This window comes from Pocillopora damicornis, chromosome 11, assembly GCF_964200805.1.
Source record: "Pocillopora damicornis chromosome 11, jaPocDami1.2, whole genome shotgun sequence".
Lineage (NCBI taxonomy): Eukaryota > Metazoa > Cnidaria > Anthozoa > Scleractinia > Pocilloporidae > Pocillopora > Pocillopora damicornis.
This window is the reverse complement of record NC_142680.1, coordinates 4,942,323-4,960,728: the sequence shown is the minus strand read 5'-3', so window position 1 is coordinate 4,960,728 and position 18,406 is coordinate 4,942,323. Positions and strand designations below refer to the sequence as shown.

Below are 18,406 nucleotides of genomic sequence, written 5' to 3'. Positions count from 1 at the left end.
TTCTTCTATAAAAAATTAGGCTTGACAGACTGTATTTTTGCAGGGGGTAAGTTTCTAAAGAAACTGTGGTACTGAGTCCATGGGAGAGTATAGCAGGTAATTTAGTGTTAACAACTAAGTTGAAAACATAAAATTGCCTTTTAACCCTCTATGGTGGCCAATTTATGTTTTAAACCCAGTTACTAACACTAAATTACCTGTTAAGTATATTTTTATGAAACTATACATGAACAAAATATCAAAAAATGAGAAAAAAATTCAACCAAGTTTAGCATGATGTTTCATTAATATCAAACTGACCTTCTCAGTGTTGTTTTCTTTATATGTGTTAAAGGTGACACCATCCAATGATAATTTAATCTTGTACTTTGTTGTCCACTGATCATTATTGAAAGATCCTTGAGTGGCTACAGCACAGATAACATAATAATACTGCAGGTCAATTTGTAGGTAGTCAGTGTGATTAGTATTAGTTTTTGGTGCCCAACCCCGGTTATTTCCATTCAGACGACCAGCTGAAGGTCCACGGTCATTATTAACTTTTGTTGAGGTTGAGAAGCTGCCATCTGGAATTGCATCACTGCTGGTCGCACCAATTGCCTGACTATGACATGCTGTTAAAAGACAATCATAATTACCATAAACTGTGGTTTCAACCCAGAGAATCAGTGCTGGTATATCATACGTGTACAGTAACAATCACAAGAGTGCTGCACCATGTAAACACACCTCAAATGATTTTACTAGTGATTTGAGGTAGTTTGTGTAAAGAACTGTAAGTTCTTCTTCAGTGAAAACTCAAGGCTAAAAAAATTTAAAAAATTAATTAACTTTGTCACCTTTTGGCCTCTAATTGAAGAAAAAAAGCCATCAGGAATTTCTAGTTGCCAGAATAACACACTATATTACAGGATTCTTACAAATTGCCAGTTCATGAACATAGATCACTCTTAACTACTGAAATATTTATGTCATGTGGTCTTCTTACACCATCAGCTAACTACATAACCACTCCATTATTCTTTACTATTGATTTACAGGTTAATAATAAAAGTTTCACGAAGGGCCACATTTTTAATTTGTAGCATTTATGTTTAAATAGGTCACAACACACATTTATACATGTACATGTATATATATCAACTTTTAAACCAAACTATCATACCTATCTACTAAACGCAACCAGTTTACATTTATTTAATAATATTGAAGTACCTACATGTCTACATACAGAAATTAAATGGCAAATTTTCCTGAGAATGCAGATTGGAACCCCAACTCAGTAAGTTAGCAGTTAATAGTAGTTATTCAAAATATCCAGATATGCCATACCTCTTTGTTCTGAATACACTTCAACTTCACAAAGATTGAATCCCGATTTACCTCCTCTAAGGTCCCTGATGGTAACATATCTTCCTTTCAAACTTGGACGGCAGAAGAATGACAAACCTACTGCTTTAGGAAGGTAATGAGTAGCTGCCCGACCACATTTGGGACTAGTCATGCTAGTATCAGTAATACTTGATACTGTGCCTGAAAGAATACCATAATAATCAATCACTTTTAAAAAGTACAAACAACTTCTAAGAGATGACTGCAAAATAATCCATACACTGATCAAATAAAGATATTCATTTTCAAAACAAGCAAGATTTACCTCCCTGGTGACCTTTTGCCTTAATAAAAGCTGCCCTTTTTCTAGTGTGTAGGCCAGACTGACTAGTGACTCACTGACTCAAGTTATGCATAACAAGGGCATGATGGAAGTTTTTCTGCCCCAAAACTCTATGTAGTCACTTTCACGGCTGTGTCAAGGAGTTTTGTGAAGTGCCACAATGGAGGAAGGCAAGTGAGAGGTACGTATCATTTCACCAGGTGGTTATTGATCCTTTTTTTAATATCATCTCATGTAATACTTTTCTTTAATTCAATATCACTAACTACATGTGAGTGAAGAGGCAAGGTGAGGAGTAAAAATGGTTTAGATATGACAGCTGAAGTGCATGTGAGTAATTTACATGTAAAGCAATTATTGATATCGTGCAGATTTCATTCAGGCTTGTCACATTACATTTCTAATTTAAATCAACATATTTTAGTTTTTCAATCCCATTTTTAATTTATTTTTATTTCAAAAACAATTATATATGTATGTTTTTTTATTTTTCATTTTTTTTTTTTCAGTCTGACCAGTGATGCAACCTATTATGTGACCTGTGATCAGGAGCCCATTACCTGGAGCCTCCAAACCAATTGTACCCTTGAGTCAACCCTGTCCCATATCTTTTTATTTTTTGAACTGAGACACGTGGGAGGCTCTTTGATTTCCTGCAAAAACATGCTGATGTTCGCATAACACCCCCCCCCAAAAAAGGTAAAAATTTGCATGCTTTTCGCCATTATTGAAATACTTTCATGCAACTTACATGTGACACAAACAAAAGAGGACCACAGCTCTCTTATGATTGGCTACTATGTAAACACCTGCAAAAAACCCCATAGGAAGTGCTTCTAAAAATAAAAAGATACTGGACAAGGTTGACTCAGAGGGTAAGTATGGAAGATAGAAGCTTCGAATAATGAGCTCCTGCTGTGATTTGTTCCATGATCCTGTCTGTGATCCGATCCAGTCCAATCCAGCTTTTCTCAATGCCAGAAACCACAGTGTACCATTTCCCCCTCTTTTCTTGAAGAAATTAAGCAAAGGGTGCTTTGACCACTTCAAAAATATTAGTTACTGTATGTATATTAACCTACCAACTCTGATCTCAAATTTGTATAGGCGAGTTTGGGCTTTTATATTGACTAGATACACTTCAGTCACAAACTCATCCTGTCCTAGATCCACTCTCCACCATGGAAAATTGGAATGTGCCACAAATGTACATGATCCATCCGCAAAATTCATATTGCTATTTCCGTCAACTGCTTTATCACTTGTGCCACCACTTACTACGTACGAGTGCTGATATGTTGGTTTTTGAAATGCCAGATTTTCTGGGAGAAAATGTAGACAAAAGAAAAGGAAATGTTTCCCTGGACAAAGATGATCACTGTCTACATACTGATCACTGAATGACAGTTGGATTGAGTTGTAATGAATATGTTTGTTACACTGTACATTATATGGAAAAATTAAAACAAAGAGTATTTTTAAAAAACTGGTTAATCGTAGATATTACATTTTGGACAGCCTACAAATGTACCAGCCTTTGCCAAATAGCTAGAAAGAAAAAGACACCAAAGTGCAATCATTTTGATGTAGGAAAAAAATCATGTGCAGGTGTAGGTCTAAATTTTCAAATTAAAAAAATACCTCCACTGTAATTATAGCATTTTTTCTACTTAGTACAGACTCCATTCTTAAGCTACAATGTAATACTATACATATTCTACTGGTCATCATTTACTTGAAAATTAATAGAGACATACTTATAATGCTAACTTCATTGATTGAAGATTTAAAATTGCTGACATACTGGAAGATAAACTGTACCATTCTTCAACACTTAATAAGGCAACTGAATTCAAAGATAAATTTTGAGACCCAAATATCAAGAAGGGAAAAGTGTTGTAATATATATAATATATTCAAATAGCAAATAAACCTATATTTAAATTACTTATCAAAAGACATTTCTCACAAGCATGACTATAAAATAATTCCCAACAAAACTTTTCTAAGATCTTTATGGTTAAAGGGTTTCTGTGAGATTAAACAAGAGTCTTGATTTATCCACTCTACAAGAACATATTCCAGTGGCACTTGTTGATTTATCTACTTTTGATTACATTGAATTGTTTATCAATATAATTATAAAAGCAGGTGTACTTTTCAAGGCTTTTGTGCTACTACTTAAAATTCAGTGCGACTTTTGGCTGTAGTAATTATGGTAAATACAGTTTGTACATTAAACATGCAAACATAAGTATATTCAAACTACATGAATATGTATATGTTTTGAGATATATAAAAAGTCTTGGATGAGTCAATTTTTAAAAGAGGAAAAGTGACTTCACTTCTACATTAAGTTTAGTATAAAGAGTAAGTGAAAAGTTACCTCGTGAATAGACTTCTATCTCACACAGCTGAAGACTTTGTTTCTTTGTGGTTAAAATCCCTACATATCTACCAGTTTTCAGTGGATTGGTAAAACAAACAGCTGATGCAGTGAAGTTATGAAAATCATAGAGTCCTCCACAGGGGGTGTTGCCTACAACATTAGGAGAGCTACCTGCAGATTATGAGGCACTGAAAGTCAGAATTACTAGTAGAGTTTGGTTCCATGTGGCAAACATGATCAATTTGTAATAGATTCTTTAACAAAGTAAACATCCTGGAAATGTTATTTGGCATATTAAAAAGAAATTAAAACTGCCAAAATAAGGATTTAATTGCATTAATTTTGTAAGTGTCATAATAGCCTTAACAGAGTGGCCAGGTCAAGGTTGTGCTCTAACGGCGCCCGGTCGCCTGAGGCGACTAACATTTGGCCTCGGGCAACTGAAAATATTTTCTTGGTCGCCCGGCCGGGCGACTGGCTGGTGTTGCTTTCTTGATTTACAGTCAAAAAAAAAAAAAGAAAATGTTATTCAATCGGGCGCGCGTTGATATTCAAAGGTCGTTCCACGTGAATTTACGTGTAACATAATCATCGACTTTGATCGTGACAAGCTGCACAGTTTTCGATTTTAACCGCTTTTCCAAATAGTACTATAATTTTTCCTTTAAATTAGGATGGCTCGTTAGTTAGTTTTTGAAAAGCAATTGTTACTTCTGCTCTGACAGGCGTAAAGTACGGTCGACGATTAATAAATCGCTAAATGAACACGGGAGTCGTTCTTTTAAAAGAAAATGTTGTTCCATCGGGCGCGCGTTGATGTTCAAAGGTCGTTCCACGTGAATTCACATATAGCGTAATCCTTGACTTTGAACTTGACTAGCTGCACAGTTTTCGATTTTAACGGCTTTTCCAATAGCATTAAAATTTTTCCTTTAAATTGGGATGGCTCATCAGCTAGTTTTTCAAAAGAAGTTGTTACTTATGCTCTGATAGGCGTAAAGTACGGTCGGCGATTAATAAATCGCTGAATAAACACGGGAGCCGCTCTTCTATGCTGATTTAATATTTTAGCCGGCTTTTTACTGCCGTGTCTGCGAGGCAAAAACATAACTTAAGATTGTTTTTCCAGTAAAACACGATGTATAAAAAAGAAAAGATACGTTTTTTTTGTGATTGTTTTAGAAACGGGTATAAACTCTATAAGTCCCGCATTGTCCTTGGTGTCGTGACAAGTTATTACGTATCACGCACTAAAAATAAAATCGACCGAATCCACAAAAAGCTCATTTGTCTTGAACATTTCACCGATAACATAGGAAAGAAAATACTTCTGTTCTGCTCTTAAACGATGACTTTCCAACAAGATGACTTATTCAAAAAAGATAACAGTTTTGGGGCGGCCGCGGGTTTCGTTGCGGAAATTCATGGCAGCTTTCCCGGGAAAGCCGCCACGGGATCTCAGTCATTTGTTTAATTCATAAAAGATGATTTACATCGTTGACAGTACTGATCTACCGTAGTTTGTAATTTGTAATTCCAATTTAAACTCTGTCTAAAGAATTTCTAAAGAATTAAGTATACAGAGTTCAAACGAAATAGTGTTTTGCTAAGCTTACATAATGCTTTGAATTGAACTTCAATGAGACAGTTTTAGGTTTATCAGATTATCTTTGGTATATGTATACTATTCATTTTTCAAAAAATAGTTTTGCACTGCTTCTGTAAGTGTGAATTAAATAATTATTTGACTATAAGTGATGATAGGTTTTCAGGAGGTCAAAGGATACGATGTTTCATGAACATAAAAACAATAAATAAATGCACATAGTTCTATTTGACTCGTTACGAAAACAGTTTGTTTAATTTTTAATAATTAACTGAGTGATTTATTAATTTGGGCGACCAACTAGGAGGCCCGGGCACCTCAGCTAAAATGTTTGGGAGCCCGAAGGGCTCCCCGAAATTTTGATTTGGGCGACCATCTTTTAGGCCTGGGCACCCAAGCTAAAACGCTTAAGAGCCCAAAGGGCTCCCTGAAATTTTCCTTAGAGCACAGCCTTGCAGGTAAAAAAATTATTACTGGAGGTAAACTTCTGAGTGTCCCATGTGAAGGTACAGTGTAGATAAATGATGACACTTGAGTACCCTGGTTCTAGTACTCCAGTCCCATTTACATGTACTAACTGAACTCTACAAGTAACCAAGAATAAACCTTGCTAGAAAATCTTAAACTGAGGCCTTGTATTGACTGAGCAATGACAAGTAAAAAACATCTGGGCTGATTATTAACATTGTCAATACAGCTTAGCCGAGGTTTCAAAAATTCTTGTAACATCCAAACTGGCCTGTTGTTTAGCAGCTGATTATAAGGTGATGTATGCATGGTTGACCTTACATTCAATTAAAGGATAACAAAACTCACTAAATGTTATTTTGTAGTCTTCAGTAACCACATGCTGTGAGAACCTATTGACTATATGAACTTCAGAGACATCAACATGGTCTGAACCCAGGTCCACTCTCCACCAACTAGGGTTGTCTTTCTGAGTACATGAACAGCTCCCTTTTAAAAAGTTAGTGTTAGGATTTCCATCCACTGCTTTTCCAGACACACCATAAAAATTAACTGCAGTATTGTTGAATGTTGAAGACTGAGCTGCAGCCTTCCTCAGGGCAAGGTTCTCTGTGAACAGATATTGAGGAAAATGTTACCACATGGGCCAGGAAGTAATTCAGTTGATTTAACAATTGCACCATACTACAATTTGCCAAGCCTCTGTTTATCTGTATTTCACCTAACACTGACAAAACCTTCCACAAAGATAATCTCAAAGAAACTTAGTTTTGAACAGTGAACTTGCTAGGCAAGCAAATTTTTTCTAAAAGTATCAAAGAATACCAGAATATAAAATCTACATATACATATGGGTTATTGACCAAGTGTGAAGTCAAGATGGCTGTATACTGGCCAAGTTCCATTTTTCATAATTTTATTGACCAAGACAAAGTAAAGGTCTATAAAAATGGAAAAAACAACCAAGTTAATATTCAGCCATCTTAACTTAACCAGCCTGATCAATAAAAAAGGATTTACTATATAACTAAACATTGTTTTTGCTTTAATAAGAATCAAGAATGGCTTGTTTATTTTGAGAGCCAGGAGAAAAGGCTAACTGCATTCGTAGCACAATAAACCCAAAAAGGTTGGTTTTGACTATATTCTGCTGCTTTTTGCAACTTTATCACTGACATTATGTGAAAGTTACTAACTTTATAAGTCCACTCTTTCTTGCACAGGATTAAAGAGAGAAATCCTGAGTGGGCAAGATTGGATCATCTCGCCCACTTAGGTTGCCCATCAGAACATAGGATTCACTTCATATTGCCCACACGCACTGCCAGCAATATGACAAATGTGTACATTGGATCTCCTTTATTTATGTAATATTATCATGCCTGCACATATACCTGGCTTTTGTTTCACTCCAAACACTTCTGTTCTCATACACACCCAACCCTGGTGTGTTTGTGGCAGGAAACGCAGATATCTTGTCAGCAGTCCATAAAAAACATGCTTCACTACTGAGTTTCTGTCATAATTCCCCATGAAGACCTAAGATTTTAAAAAGTGACAACATTAAATAATATTACAGATACATGATGAAAACTCCTGTAGACTTCAAGTAAATTGGTGACTAGTTTAAGAAAATGGTATTTCTGACGAATGAGTCTGCGAATAAAGCAGAAATAGATATTTTGTCGGCACGAGATACGACAAGGCCTGGGCCTTAGGCCCGAGCATCATGGGTAATGATGCAGTGGTATATAAGGGAAAGTATAGCACATGATGTCCATCTAGGCCTCAGAACCAACCGTTCACCTCTGGCTGATGACAAATTTAGTAGCCTCTTGGAGCAGACCGTTTCTCAGATCAAACGGTCGAACGAAGAATCGGCGGAAAGTCAGATGAAGGAGACCAAGCGCCTCAAATTCAACGAGTCTCTTAAGAAAAACAAAGTGACTAGAGGAGCGCTACAACTCAGGTGTAGTTCTTTCCTTTGTTAATATCGAAGCTAGTAGTTTGCCTTCGCAATCGGAATTAGGCAGTGCCATTGACTTGGATGCTAGGGTTGCCGCTTGTGCTGATTCTTTCTTGTTAGATTCCTTCGGATTCAGGCTCTCTTGCAGTTGATTTGACCTATTCTTCTGTGCGTGGAGGGCTTAGAAAATTTCTGGATTTTTGACGTACTTTGGAAGTTTCGCAATTTGTCCTAAATGTTATTATGCAGGGTTACAAAATTCCCTTCCTCCAACTTCAAACACCTTTTGTTAAGAGAGACAATACTTCTGCTCGTGAGAATAGTGATTTTTGTTTCGCAAGCTGTCAGCGATTTACTTTGCTTGGACCTAATTGCATAACTTGCTTGTAAGCCCGATATCATTAACCCACTTTCAGTTTCTACCCGTAGTTCGGGAAAGCAAAGGCTCGTTTTGAATCTTTGACATGTAAACCAGTTAATATACGAACAGAAGTTCAAATGTGAAGATCTGGGCGGCGTTAGGCAGTTGTTTTGATCGTAATTATTACTTGTTTAAATTTGACCTTCAGTCTGGTTATCACCACATTGAAATTTTCCCAGACCACAGAAAATTTCTCGCTTTTTCTTGGGATTTTGGGAACGGGGTTTCAAGATATTTTCAGTTCTGAAAATTTTCAGAGCTTATAGAGCCTCTGTGCTTCCTTTCGGGTTTTCTTCAGCCCCGTATGTTTTCACATCGATTTTTAAGCCATTACAGAAATCGTGAAGGAGCCAGGGCATCCCGATAGCTCATTTCCTCGACGATGGTTTAGGAGGAGGAACAGATTTTGTTTCTGCTAAAGTTAACAGTTTAGTCGTCCATTCAGATTTGCTCAAGTCTGGATTTGTTCCTAATGAGGAAAAGTCCCTTTGGGAGCCTCTCCTAGTTATCACCTGGTTGGGTGTGATTCTCGACACTATTGATGGGACTATACAAGCAACCGACGAACGTATTGAAAAGTTAAACGCTGGCCTTGTTGAGCTACTGTCTTGTCAACCTCCCTGAAAGTGCACGTGAAGGGAGTCGCCATTGTAACAGGTCAAATAATTTCCCTCTCTCCTTGTGTGGGTTCCTTCGCCCGTATTATGACTAGATTTCTTTTCTTGGTCGTGAATTCGGCGCGCTCTCGGGAAAGCGAAGTTTTTCTCTCTGACGACTCTCTTTCAGAAATCAGTTTTCTGGAAGAACAACTTGGTATTCTTCAATAGCAAGGTTTGTTCGTCGGTCCAGTCCCTTCCGGTCAGGGTCACCTTTTCAGATGCCCCCAATTCGGCTTGTGGTGTTTTCGTAAAAGAATCAAATTTAGTATTTTATCAGAACTGGTCTCCTGTAGTGCGTGCCTAAAGTTCTACATGGAGAGAACTCAAAGCTGTTTGCCTCGCATTGGAAGCTTTCGCGAGTCATCTTTCTGGTGTTAAGGTTATTTGGTATTCCGATAACCAGAACGTCGAATCTATTCTTCAAAACAGTAGTAGGGTAGCTGACATGCACCAATTGGCCCTCCTAGTTATCCAAATATGTCTTGCGTTTCACATATCACTTGAGGTTAAGTGGATCCCTTGGGAGCTTAACGCTAAGGCTGATGCAATAAGCAATTTAACCGATTATGATGACTATACCATTAACGAAGCTATCTTTCAAAGAATTAACCTATTTTGGGGGTCCCACACCGTTGACAGATTTGCTTGTCCCTATAACGCTAAGGTACCAAGATTTAACTCTGAGATTTTTTCAGACCGGCTGTGTAGTAGTAGATGCCTTCTCCCAAGATCGGGGGCACGATAATGATTGGATTTGTCCTCCAGTGTGCCTATTAATTAGAGTGGTAAAGCACATGGAATTGTGTAAGGCGAGAGGAGCGGTTATCCTCCCCTTGTGGAAGTCCTCTTGCTTATGGACTTTATTTTGTAGAGACGGTGTGCAACGGAACAGTTTCGTAATTGACTGGGTGTTTTTACCCAAGTTCCCAGGTCTCCTTATCAGAGGGAAAGCCCGAAACTCGCTTTTCGGTTCCAGACCCCTGGACTTTGATGCTATAGCCCTTCGAATTGATTTGGCCGCCCCAGATCTCCCTGTGCTTGCGTAGGCTTCTGTACGAAGTTTAGTATAGACTGTGATCGTTGTAATTAGCCCGGCGGGCTTTTTGTGTTCACCGCGGAAGTTTTCTCTTCTGGGTGCAAATGTGATTTTGTTTCAGTCAATCCCAGTGTAATTGCTCTAAGTCCTTTTTACTTAGCTTATGGGTTGTTTGGCATTTACTCAGGCTTGAAGTGACTTAAATCATAGAATTCCTCGTCAATATTGCGTATTGCGTTATGACACGAGTTTGTGTCAAGAATTTATTCAGCATTGTTTGAAATTAAAGGGACCCATTTGTAGGCGTAGGCTTCTGTACGAAGTTCAGTAAAGACTGCGATCGTTGTAATTAGCCCAGCAGGCTTTTGTATTCACCGCGGAAGTTTTCTCTTCTGGGTGCAAATGTGATTTTGTTTCAGTCAATTCCAGCGTAATTGCTCTAAGTCCTTTGTACTTAGCTTATGGGTTGTTTGGCACTTACTCAGGCTTGAAGTGACTTAAATCATAGAATTGCTCGTCAATATTGCGTATTGCGTTATGACACGAGTTTGTGTCACGAATTTATTCAGCATTGTTTGAAATTAAAGCAACCCATTTGTAGGCGTAGGCTTCTGTGCGAAGTTCAGTAAAGACTGTGATCGTTGTAATTAGCCCGGCGGGCTTTTGTATTCACCACGGAAGTTTTCTCTTCTGGGTGCAAATGTGATTTTGTTTCAGTCAATCCCAGCGTAATTGCTCTAAGTCCTTTTTACTTAGCTTATGGGTTGTTTGGCATTTACTCAGGCTTGAAGTGACTTAAATCATAGAATTCCTCGTCAATATTGCGTATTACGTTATGACACGAGTTTGTGTCACGAATTTATTCAGCATTGTTTGAAATTAAAGGGACCCATTTGTAGGCGTAGGCTTCTGTACGAAGTTCAGTAAAGACTGTGATCGTTGTAATTAGCCCAGCAGGCTTTTGTATTCACCGCGGAAGTTTTCTCTTCTGGGTGCAAATGTGATTTTGTTTCAGTCAATCCCAGCGTAATTGCTCTAAGTCCTTTGTACTTAGCTTATGGGTTGTTTGGCACTTACTCAGGCTTGAAGTGACTTAAATCATAGAATTGCTCGTCAATATTGCGTATTGCGTTATGACACGAGTTTGTGTCACGAATTTATTCAGCATTGTTTGAAATTAAAGCAACCCATTTGTAGGCGTAGGCTTCTGTACGAAGTTCAGTAAAGACTGTGATCGTTGTAATTAGCCCGGCGGGCTTTTGTATTCACCGCGGAAGTTTTCTCTTCTGGGTGCAGATGTGATTTTATTCAGCATTGTTTGAAATTAAAGGGACCCATTTGTGGTCCACTTTGCAGATTCCATTTATCTATGTATTCTCTGTTGGAGTTTGATTATTCCCCGGTTATTCTATTTTTATTTGACTATTTCTTTAGTTATTTCTTGTTGGATCGTACTCCTCACTTTGCCTTATTTTATCTCTCGTTTAGATATTTTTCATTCGGGATTTAGGGCATTCCGGGACGGACCGCTTGACAACTTGCTTGAGGGGCTGAAAGGTCGACCGAAGACGACTGTGCTCTCTTCCAAAGCAAATGGGACTGATGGGACTGTTATGGTTTAACGATGTGTCTAGAATAAGAAGTGATATTTCCCTTAAAAAAGGCTTCATGATTATTAAGGTTTTGAAAAGCAAGAATGTCCAGCTCCGGAAAGGCGACGAAGTCGTTATGTTATAATTGTCTAGTTCTGTATGCCCCGTTGAGTTGCTTAAGAGGTGTTTAGTCATGTTTAAGATACACCCTGATTCCAAAGATTTTATTTCAAGCCTATTTCTAAAGGGAAGGGCTCTTGCAAGCTTGTTGCCCCTGATAAGCCCATTAGTTACTCTACAATTACAGGGGGTTTTCGCTGGGACCTGCAAAGTCTCGGAGTTGAACCGTCCAAGTTGGGTTTGCATTCTCTAAGATCTGGGGGAGCCATTACGATAGCAAGTAATGGAGTAAACGACAGAGTTTTCCAACAACATGGTTTTTGGAAATTGGTACAAGCCAAAGACACATACGTGGACGATAATTTTGAACAATGACTCGAAGTATCGCGTTTTCTTGGGCTCTGAAGGCGTTTTCGTGTTTTTGGTGGTATTATATCACCTAGCCTCGTGCGTCTTGCCCAATTCTTTGTCAGTCTATATATGCCTCGGGTTGGTTCTCGGCAGGCTTCCCTAAATAAACTTATTTGGTGTACAATACTGTGTTATTTGTTGTGTAGTGGAGACAAAATATGGTATTTCTGACGAATGAGTCTGCGAATAAAGCAGAAATAGATATTTTGTCGGCACGAGATACGACAAGGCCTGGGCCTTAGGCCCGAGCATCATGAGTAATGATGCAGTGGTATATAAGGGAAAGTATAGCACGTGATGTCCATCTAGGCCTCAGAACCAACCGTTCACCTCTGGCTGATGACAAATTTATTTTAGTTTGAAAACATATTTTCTTTAGCTGTGAAGCCTCGTAGGATGGGCTGCCAACTGCTCTGAGTTTGGGCCATGGTTCCTACCCAGATTTCCTGTCATGTTTTTCCCCAAAGGGGTTTTTTCTGGCAGGTTTTTTCTGGCCTCTGTATAACCGTAGTTATGTCCTTGTAAGCGGTTGCCCATCTCTGTTAATCCAGACTTGGTGAAGTTTGCATGTTAGTAATGTATACCTTTTTTTAATGTCTAAGGAATTGACTGTATATCAGGATTGTATATGGTATATCAGTTGCGAAGATATGTATGTATGCATTCCCCGGGCTATATAAGCCTCGGGTTGGTTCTCGGCAGGCTTCCCTAAATAAACTTATTTGGTGTACAATACTGCGTTATTTGTTGTGTAGTGGAGACAAAATAACAAGACTGTTACAAAAGGCAGCCTACATTAGAACAAAAAATACTGATTTGTAAGCACAATGTTCATGTATTTATCATTACATGAAATACATGTAAAACAAATTGTATTTTTGTACTCAAATAGTTATTACTTGGAAAACATTGCACCTTAACTTGTCCACCCTCCTGGTAGTCTGTCCAAGTTGTCCCATTTGTGGAAAATTGTAGTGTGTACGTTTTCACCCACTGATCTGCTTGAGAATTCCCTTGAGTAGACACGGCACAGATGATATGAAGTGTCTTTAGATCAATCTGTAGATAGGGGTTACTGTCACTTGTTCCTGCACACCATGATGACCCTGATGTGTAGTTCAATCTACCATTATTGGCTGGTGTGTTGGCGTTTTGTACTGAAGAAGCGCATATGTTACCATCTGAAATTCTCTCGTTTTCCAAACCAAGATCCAAATCGATACATACCCCTATAAAAAAGTTAAAAGATAAAACAGACAGTTATAAAATTAGACATAGAACCATATTGGCTCAAGCTAATTGAATAATCGTGGGTAGATTTCGTTTTGAGTTTTTGATCGCAAGAAAATATATTTGCTTCATTGTTGCTGCCAAGATGTGTATTTCTAACAAAGTTCTGACTCTTCTAGTTTGTGCTTTATTCAGACATGAAAATCTCGATATTTTCCGAAGTCGAGGTCATTCGCTCCACAAACACAACAACAGCAACGATCTGGTACGACATTTTAACTATCGATACCATTTCTTCAGGTTTAATTCCGCCCGAAAAATTACTTAGTTATTTACCTAGACACCCACGCGTTTTATGATCATTTCAGCTATAAAACAGATGTAGCAATTCACTTTAAAACGGGTTCATTGTCCTCCCTTCTGAATGTGGCATGCTTAGTAACCATGCCATGCTCACGGGTTTTGGCGGGAAAATAACGCAACTTGCAAACTTAGTCACGTGATAAATAAAAATAGTATTCACATGGTTTTGAGGGCAAGTTAGTATAGGTAATCACATGATTTCGAGTGCAATTTGGAATAAATAAGCACGAGTACATTTTTTTAAAAGCTAACAAAATTGCACGAGCCCGTAGGGCTCGTACAATTTGTGGACTTTGAAAAAAATTAACAAGTGCTTGTTTATTCCAAATAGCACGAGAAAAATCATGTGATTACGTGTTAATAATATATTTGAAAAAATACGAGATAGCTCATCAGAAGTAAGCATAAACAAAGCGCGCGCATCAAGTGTAAAAATAATTTATTCCAACCGTGCGTTCGGTCAAAACAACCGCGTGCGATCAAAACAATAGTTTGCCATGATATCTTCACATCTTTAATTAAGGCGCAAAAAAAGTTCAAAGTCCGGCTAAACAGTGCAAGGAATTGTTCAGTCTGTGTCCGAATCACTTTCGATGAAATGGAATCGTCGTTTCCGGGGTCTAACCATGTTGGTTTTTTAATTTTCGGCGTTTCATTTCGAGCAAAGTATTAAGCTGGGTTGGTTCGTAATTTTCGATTTCCTTGGCAATTCCCTTCTCTAAACACCACTTTTTCTAAACCGACAACCAAAAGTAGTACTTTTTACAGTGTTTTCGTTGTTTGAACTGTTTTTCAGCTGCGGTGGCAAAAGAAAACCTACTTAAAACGCCGGCCATTGTTTCGCTCGCAAATTTTCAAATTTTGTTGCGACATCCAAAGTTTATGTTCAATAAATTAGACAAATCGAAATCATCGAAATTCTAAACTACTCCTCATATAATCATAGCTTTCAAAGATGCCTCTCTCAGAGTTATGACCGTTTAATCAAGAGACCGTCATATTCCTATCGATAACCAAGCGAGCTAGTTTTGTGTTCCGACAAAAGTTGAGATCACTTTCAAGTTACCACTTCATAAATATCGTGAAACCAAGTAGAGAAGGTTTTGCTCTTACGGAACAAAGAAAAGACGAGCGACGAAGTCAGTCGGTGGGACGTTGTCAACTCTGAACAGGAAGAAACTCATACTATGCGAGATAGGTTTGAAAATCGTAACTAGAATTCTGTCAACATAAAGTAACTTGTCAGATATTTCAGCTTCAAAGAAGATGTTTGAATTAACTTAGGATTTTTCGGTCGGTCTCGACAGTTTGTTAATTGAACGCACTGAAATGGAATTTAATCATTCCATATCTTTGGAATCACTGCCAAAAAACAAGCTGTGAATTCTTTGAGTTCTTAACTCGTATGCTCAGATTACAGATGATAGAAAACTCACCGGAACCTAGACGAATAAGAAAAGCGAAGAAAGACACTCGGACGTACAGCTCGGAATCAAACTCTGACATTTCGTCTTTGTTATTTCTTCGTAATTCATTGAGAAACTGAGATGTTGCTAGCTGACACCTGATGTTTCAGGTCGATAGCCTTTTGCATCTTAAAAAGCTCATTCTTTCCGTTGAGAAACTGAAATGTTGCTAGCTGACACCTGATGTTTCAGTTCGTGTATAATCTCGGAGTCTCTGCAGTGTGCTGAAAGACGATACAAATCTTTGGTGAGACCTCTATTAGAGTATGCTGTACCAGTGTGGAATCCCTACCTTGTGAAAGATATACATGCAATCGAGAACGTGCAACGCCGTGCATCGAGATTAGCTCTCAGACAGAAACGAGGTGAAATGCCGTACGAGGAACGATGTAACATTTTAAATTGGCCTCTTTTATCCACACGGAGAACCTACTTTTCACTTGTGGAATGTTACAAGATTGTTTTTGGCCTCTCCCATTTAGACTTTCAAGAATTTTTCGAATTTACAAAAGTGCGTTCCACAAGGGCTAATCATTCCTATAAACTTTACTTCAAATCTTCGAGGATAAATTGTTTTAAAAATTCTTTTTTTATTAGGGTAGTTAGCGATTGGAACAATTTACCAAAGCATGTTGTAGAGGCAGGAACTCTGGAACTTTTTAAATTAAGATTAAAAATATTTTTAAAATTGTAAACATTAGATAGTTCCTTTCTTCTTCTTCTTCTTTTTTTTTTTTCTGTACATAGTTCTACATTTGTTACTTTTTATTTTTTATTCAGGAGAGTTGTTATATAGGGCTACCCTCCAAACTCCCCTTTTCAAATTTTTATAGATAAATTTATTTGTACATAGAATTTGAATAAAACTCCCCTTTTCAAATTTTTATATATAAATTTATTTGTATATAGAATTTGAATAAAGGTGTATGATGCGTTGACAATACGGGTTTAGATTCCTCTATTTAAAAGGGAAGATCTACAGGCATATGACAATGGAAAAGCAATCATATATATTTTAAAATAGAATTTCTGTATATAAAAAATAAATGATCAGAAAACTTTGTACAACAATCTCTGAATTTTTTCCACAATTGTTGCTCTAATACAGGAAGTCTAAATTATTTCCTTGTTTTTCATCGTTTCTTTGTGCGTACGTCACTGGTTGTAGAATAAACTCGTCAATCATGATTTTAGTGCTAAAACATTTAAAAATAATTTTACCAAAATAACTTTTTTGGTAAGAATCTGGAAAGGAAAACTTACGTATCAATGGTCAATAGTCCTGCGTGGGACTATTTTTCTATGCACATGTGCATTCTTACAAGGTAAGGCCACAGTCCAGAGAGAATCTCTTAAGAAACTCTTTACGGTGGCCAATTTACATTACCAACTCAGTTGATAAAACCAATTATCAGGTTATACTCTCTGCCGACCTAGCACCACAATTTCTTTAGAAACTTACCTCCTTTATTTCTGTTGGTCCTTGGAGTTAATCGGTTTGAATATTGCTTTCACTGACCATCTTTGTTCTCCTTTTTCTTCTTTTGTCTTTCTTTCCAGAACATCTTTTATAAAACCATCACTTCTAATTCCATTCTCTATCTCAATTTTTGTAAAAACTTTCTTCTTTACCTGAACAAGTCTAGAATCTCTGTATTTCTAAGATTTCCGACGAAAACACAGATTAACAGACTAGTGAAAAGATACGAAACTGTAAGGTTTAACTGATATCGCCAGTGTTCCATACCATGCTACGCTATACTCGAAAACTGTTTGAAAACTTTCCAAAGTAGTTGTTCGACAGCACAGAAAGTTAGCCTATAGAAGAAGCGGTTTTTTTTTCGCGTATCCAGGCAAGGGAAGACGTGAATCGCTTCTCAATCCACTAACTTGAACAACAAAAAAAGACAAAAAAATGACCCCTGTTTTGCAGGAGTTTAAAGCTTGATTCGCTTCAGGAAGACGGCAAGGAATCATCTGCGAGGGGAAGAACCTATTCGATAGATCTCCTGTGCTTCATCTGGCTTGTGGTGATGCGGAAAGATGTGTACTTTTCGATCACTTAAAAGAAATGAATAGATTCAATCTTTAGCTTTTTTGAAGCCACAATAACCAAGATAAAACAAAAAGATAGGAGCACACAGTAACTTGATAGATTTATAAGTAGAGCTAAATTTTGAATGTTACTTGGAGAAGACAAATGTCATTTGCTTAAGTCAAAGACCTTCTTCATTTGGTAAGACAAATCAGGTAATTAATCAGCCGAGTCAGCGACGTCTCGTTGCTGACACAAAACTGGTTTTGTATCGATATTTTTCATTTAAGGTTTCTTTTAAAACCTACCCTCTTTGTTCCTTTGCAAAGATAGACCTTTTCAAAACTTCTTCGTTTGAATTAAATTTTAAAAGCTGATTGTCGCGGTTTTCATTTTCACTGTACCGATAAACATATCATGACGGTTGAAGGCGTTTAAAATCAACATCTTGTTTCAAAAAGGAACAAACGATCGAAGATTTAAGGGCAGTTATTTAGACAAAGTTTAGCAGTTGTTTAACAAAACCGCGATCTAAACTATCTTGAATCGAATTTAGCTGAATCTTTTATCTAGACATTTATTTGTGGGCCGAAAGCTCGAAGTGGAAGGACTTTTTTTCAATGAAAACAAATCTATGAGAGAGAATACGTGAGGCCCACTACTTGCGGAAAAAACCGGTCCTTAGTTTCTAAGAATTCGTTTCCCACAGTGGTTTGTCTCTTTATAACAACTTTAGTTGATCAACATAAAAAATGAATATAGATCACATTTCGTGTAGCCAATATAGAGATGATTTTTCTGAGTTTCGAGGTGTTTGGAAATATGATTAAACACTATCTCGAGTGTTTGATACGCATCCTGATCAAGAAACAAATCCCACACATTGAGATCAGAGTTCAAAGTGTTAGTTACTGTTAAAGACTCATGTTTTCTTACATATAATTTGACCACCCTACGCGAAACCGTGAC

General features: G+C 37.5%; 1 protein-coding gene across 1 annotated transcript in view; it reads right to left on the bottom strand.

The window, feature by feature from the left end:
- Positions 1-15,442, bottom strand: part of LOC149037137 (uncharacterized) — a 25,379-nt gene extending 9,937 nt beyond the window's left edge. The window contains exons 1-8 of the mRNA XM_089188409.1: positions 15,373-15,442; positions 13,259-13,572; positions 7,533-7,677; positions 6,487-6,747; positions 4,062-4,235; positions 2,758-2,997; positions 1,333-1,533; positions 301-614 (exon numbers count right to left, since the gene is read on the bottom strand). Coding sequence (XP_089044535.1) covers positions 301-614; positions 1,333-1,533; positions 2,758-2,997; positions 4,062-4,235; positions 6,487-6,747; positions 7,533-7,677; positions 13,259-13,572; positions 15,373-15,442 — 1,719 coding nt within the window. The remainder of the gene's footprint in view (positions 1-300; positions 615-1,332; positions 1,534-2,757; positions 2,998-4,061; positions 4,236-6,486; positions 6,748-7,532; positions 7,678-13,258; positions 13,573-15,372) is intronic.
- Positions 15,443-18,406: the final 2,964 nt, after the last annotated feature.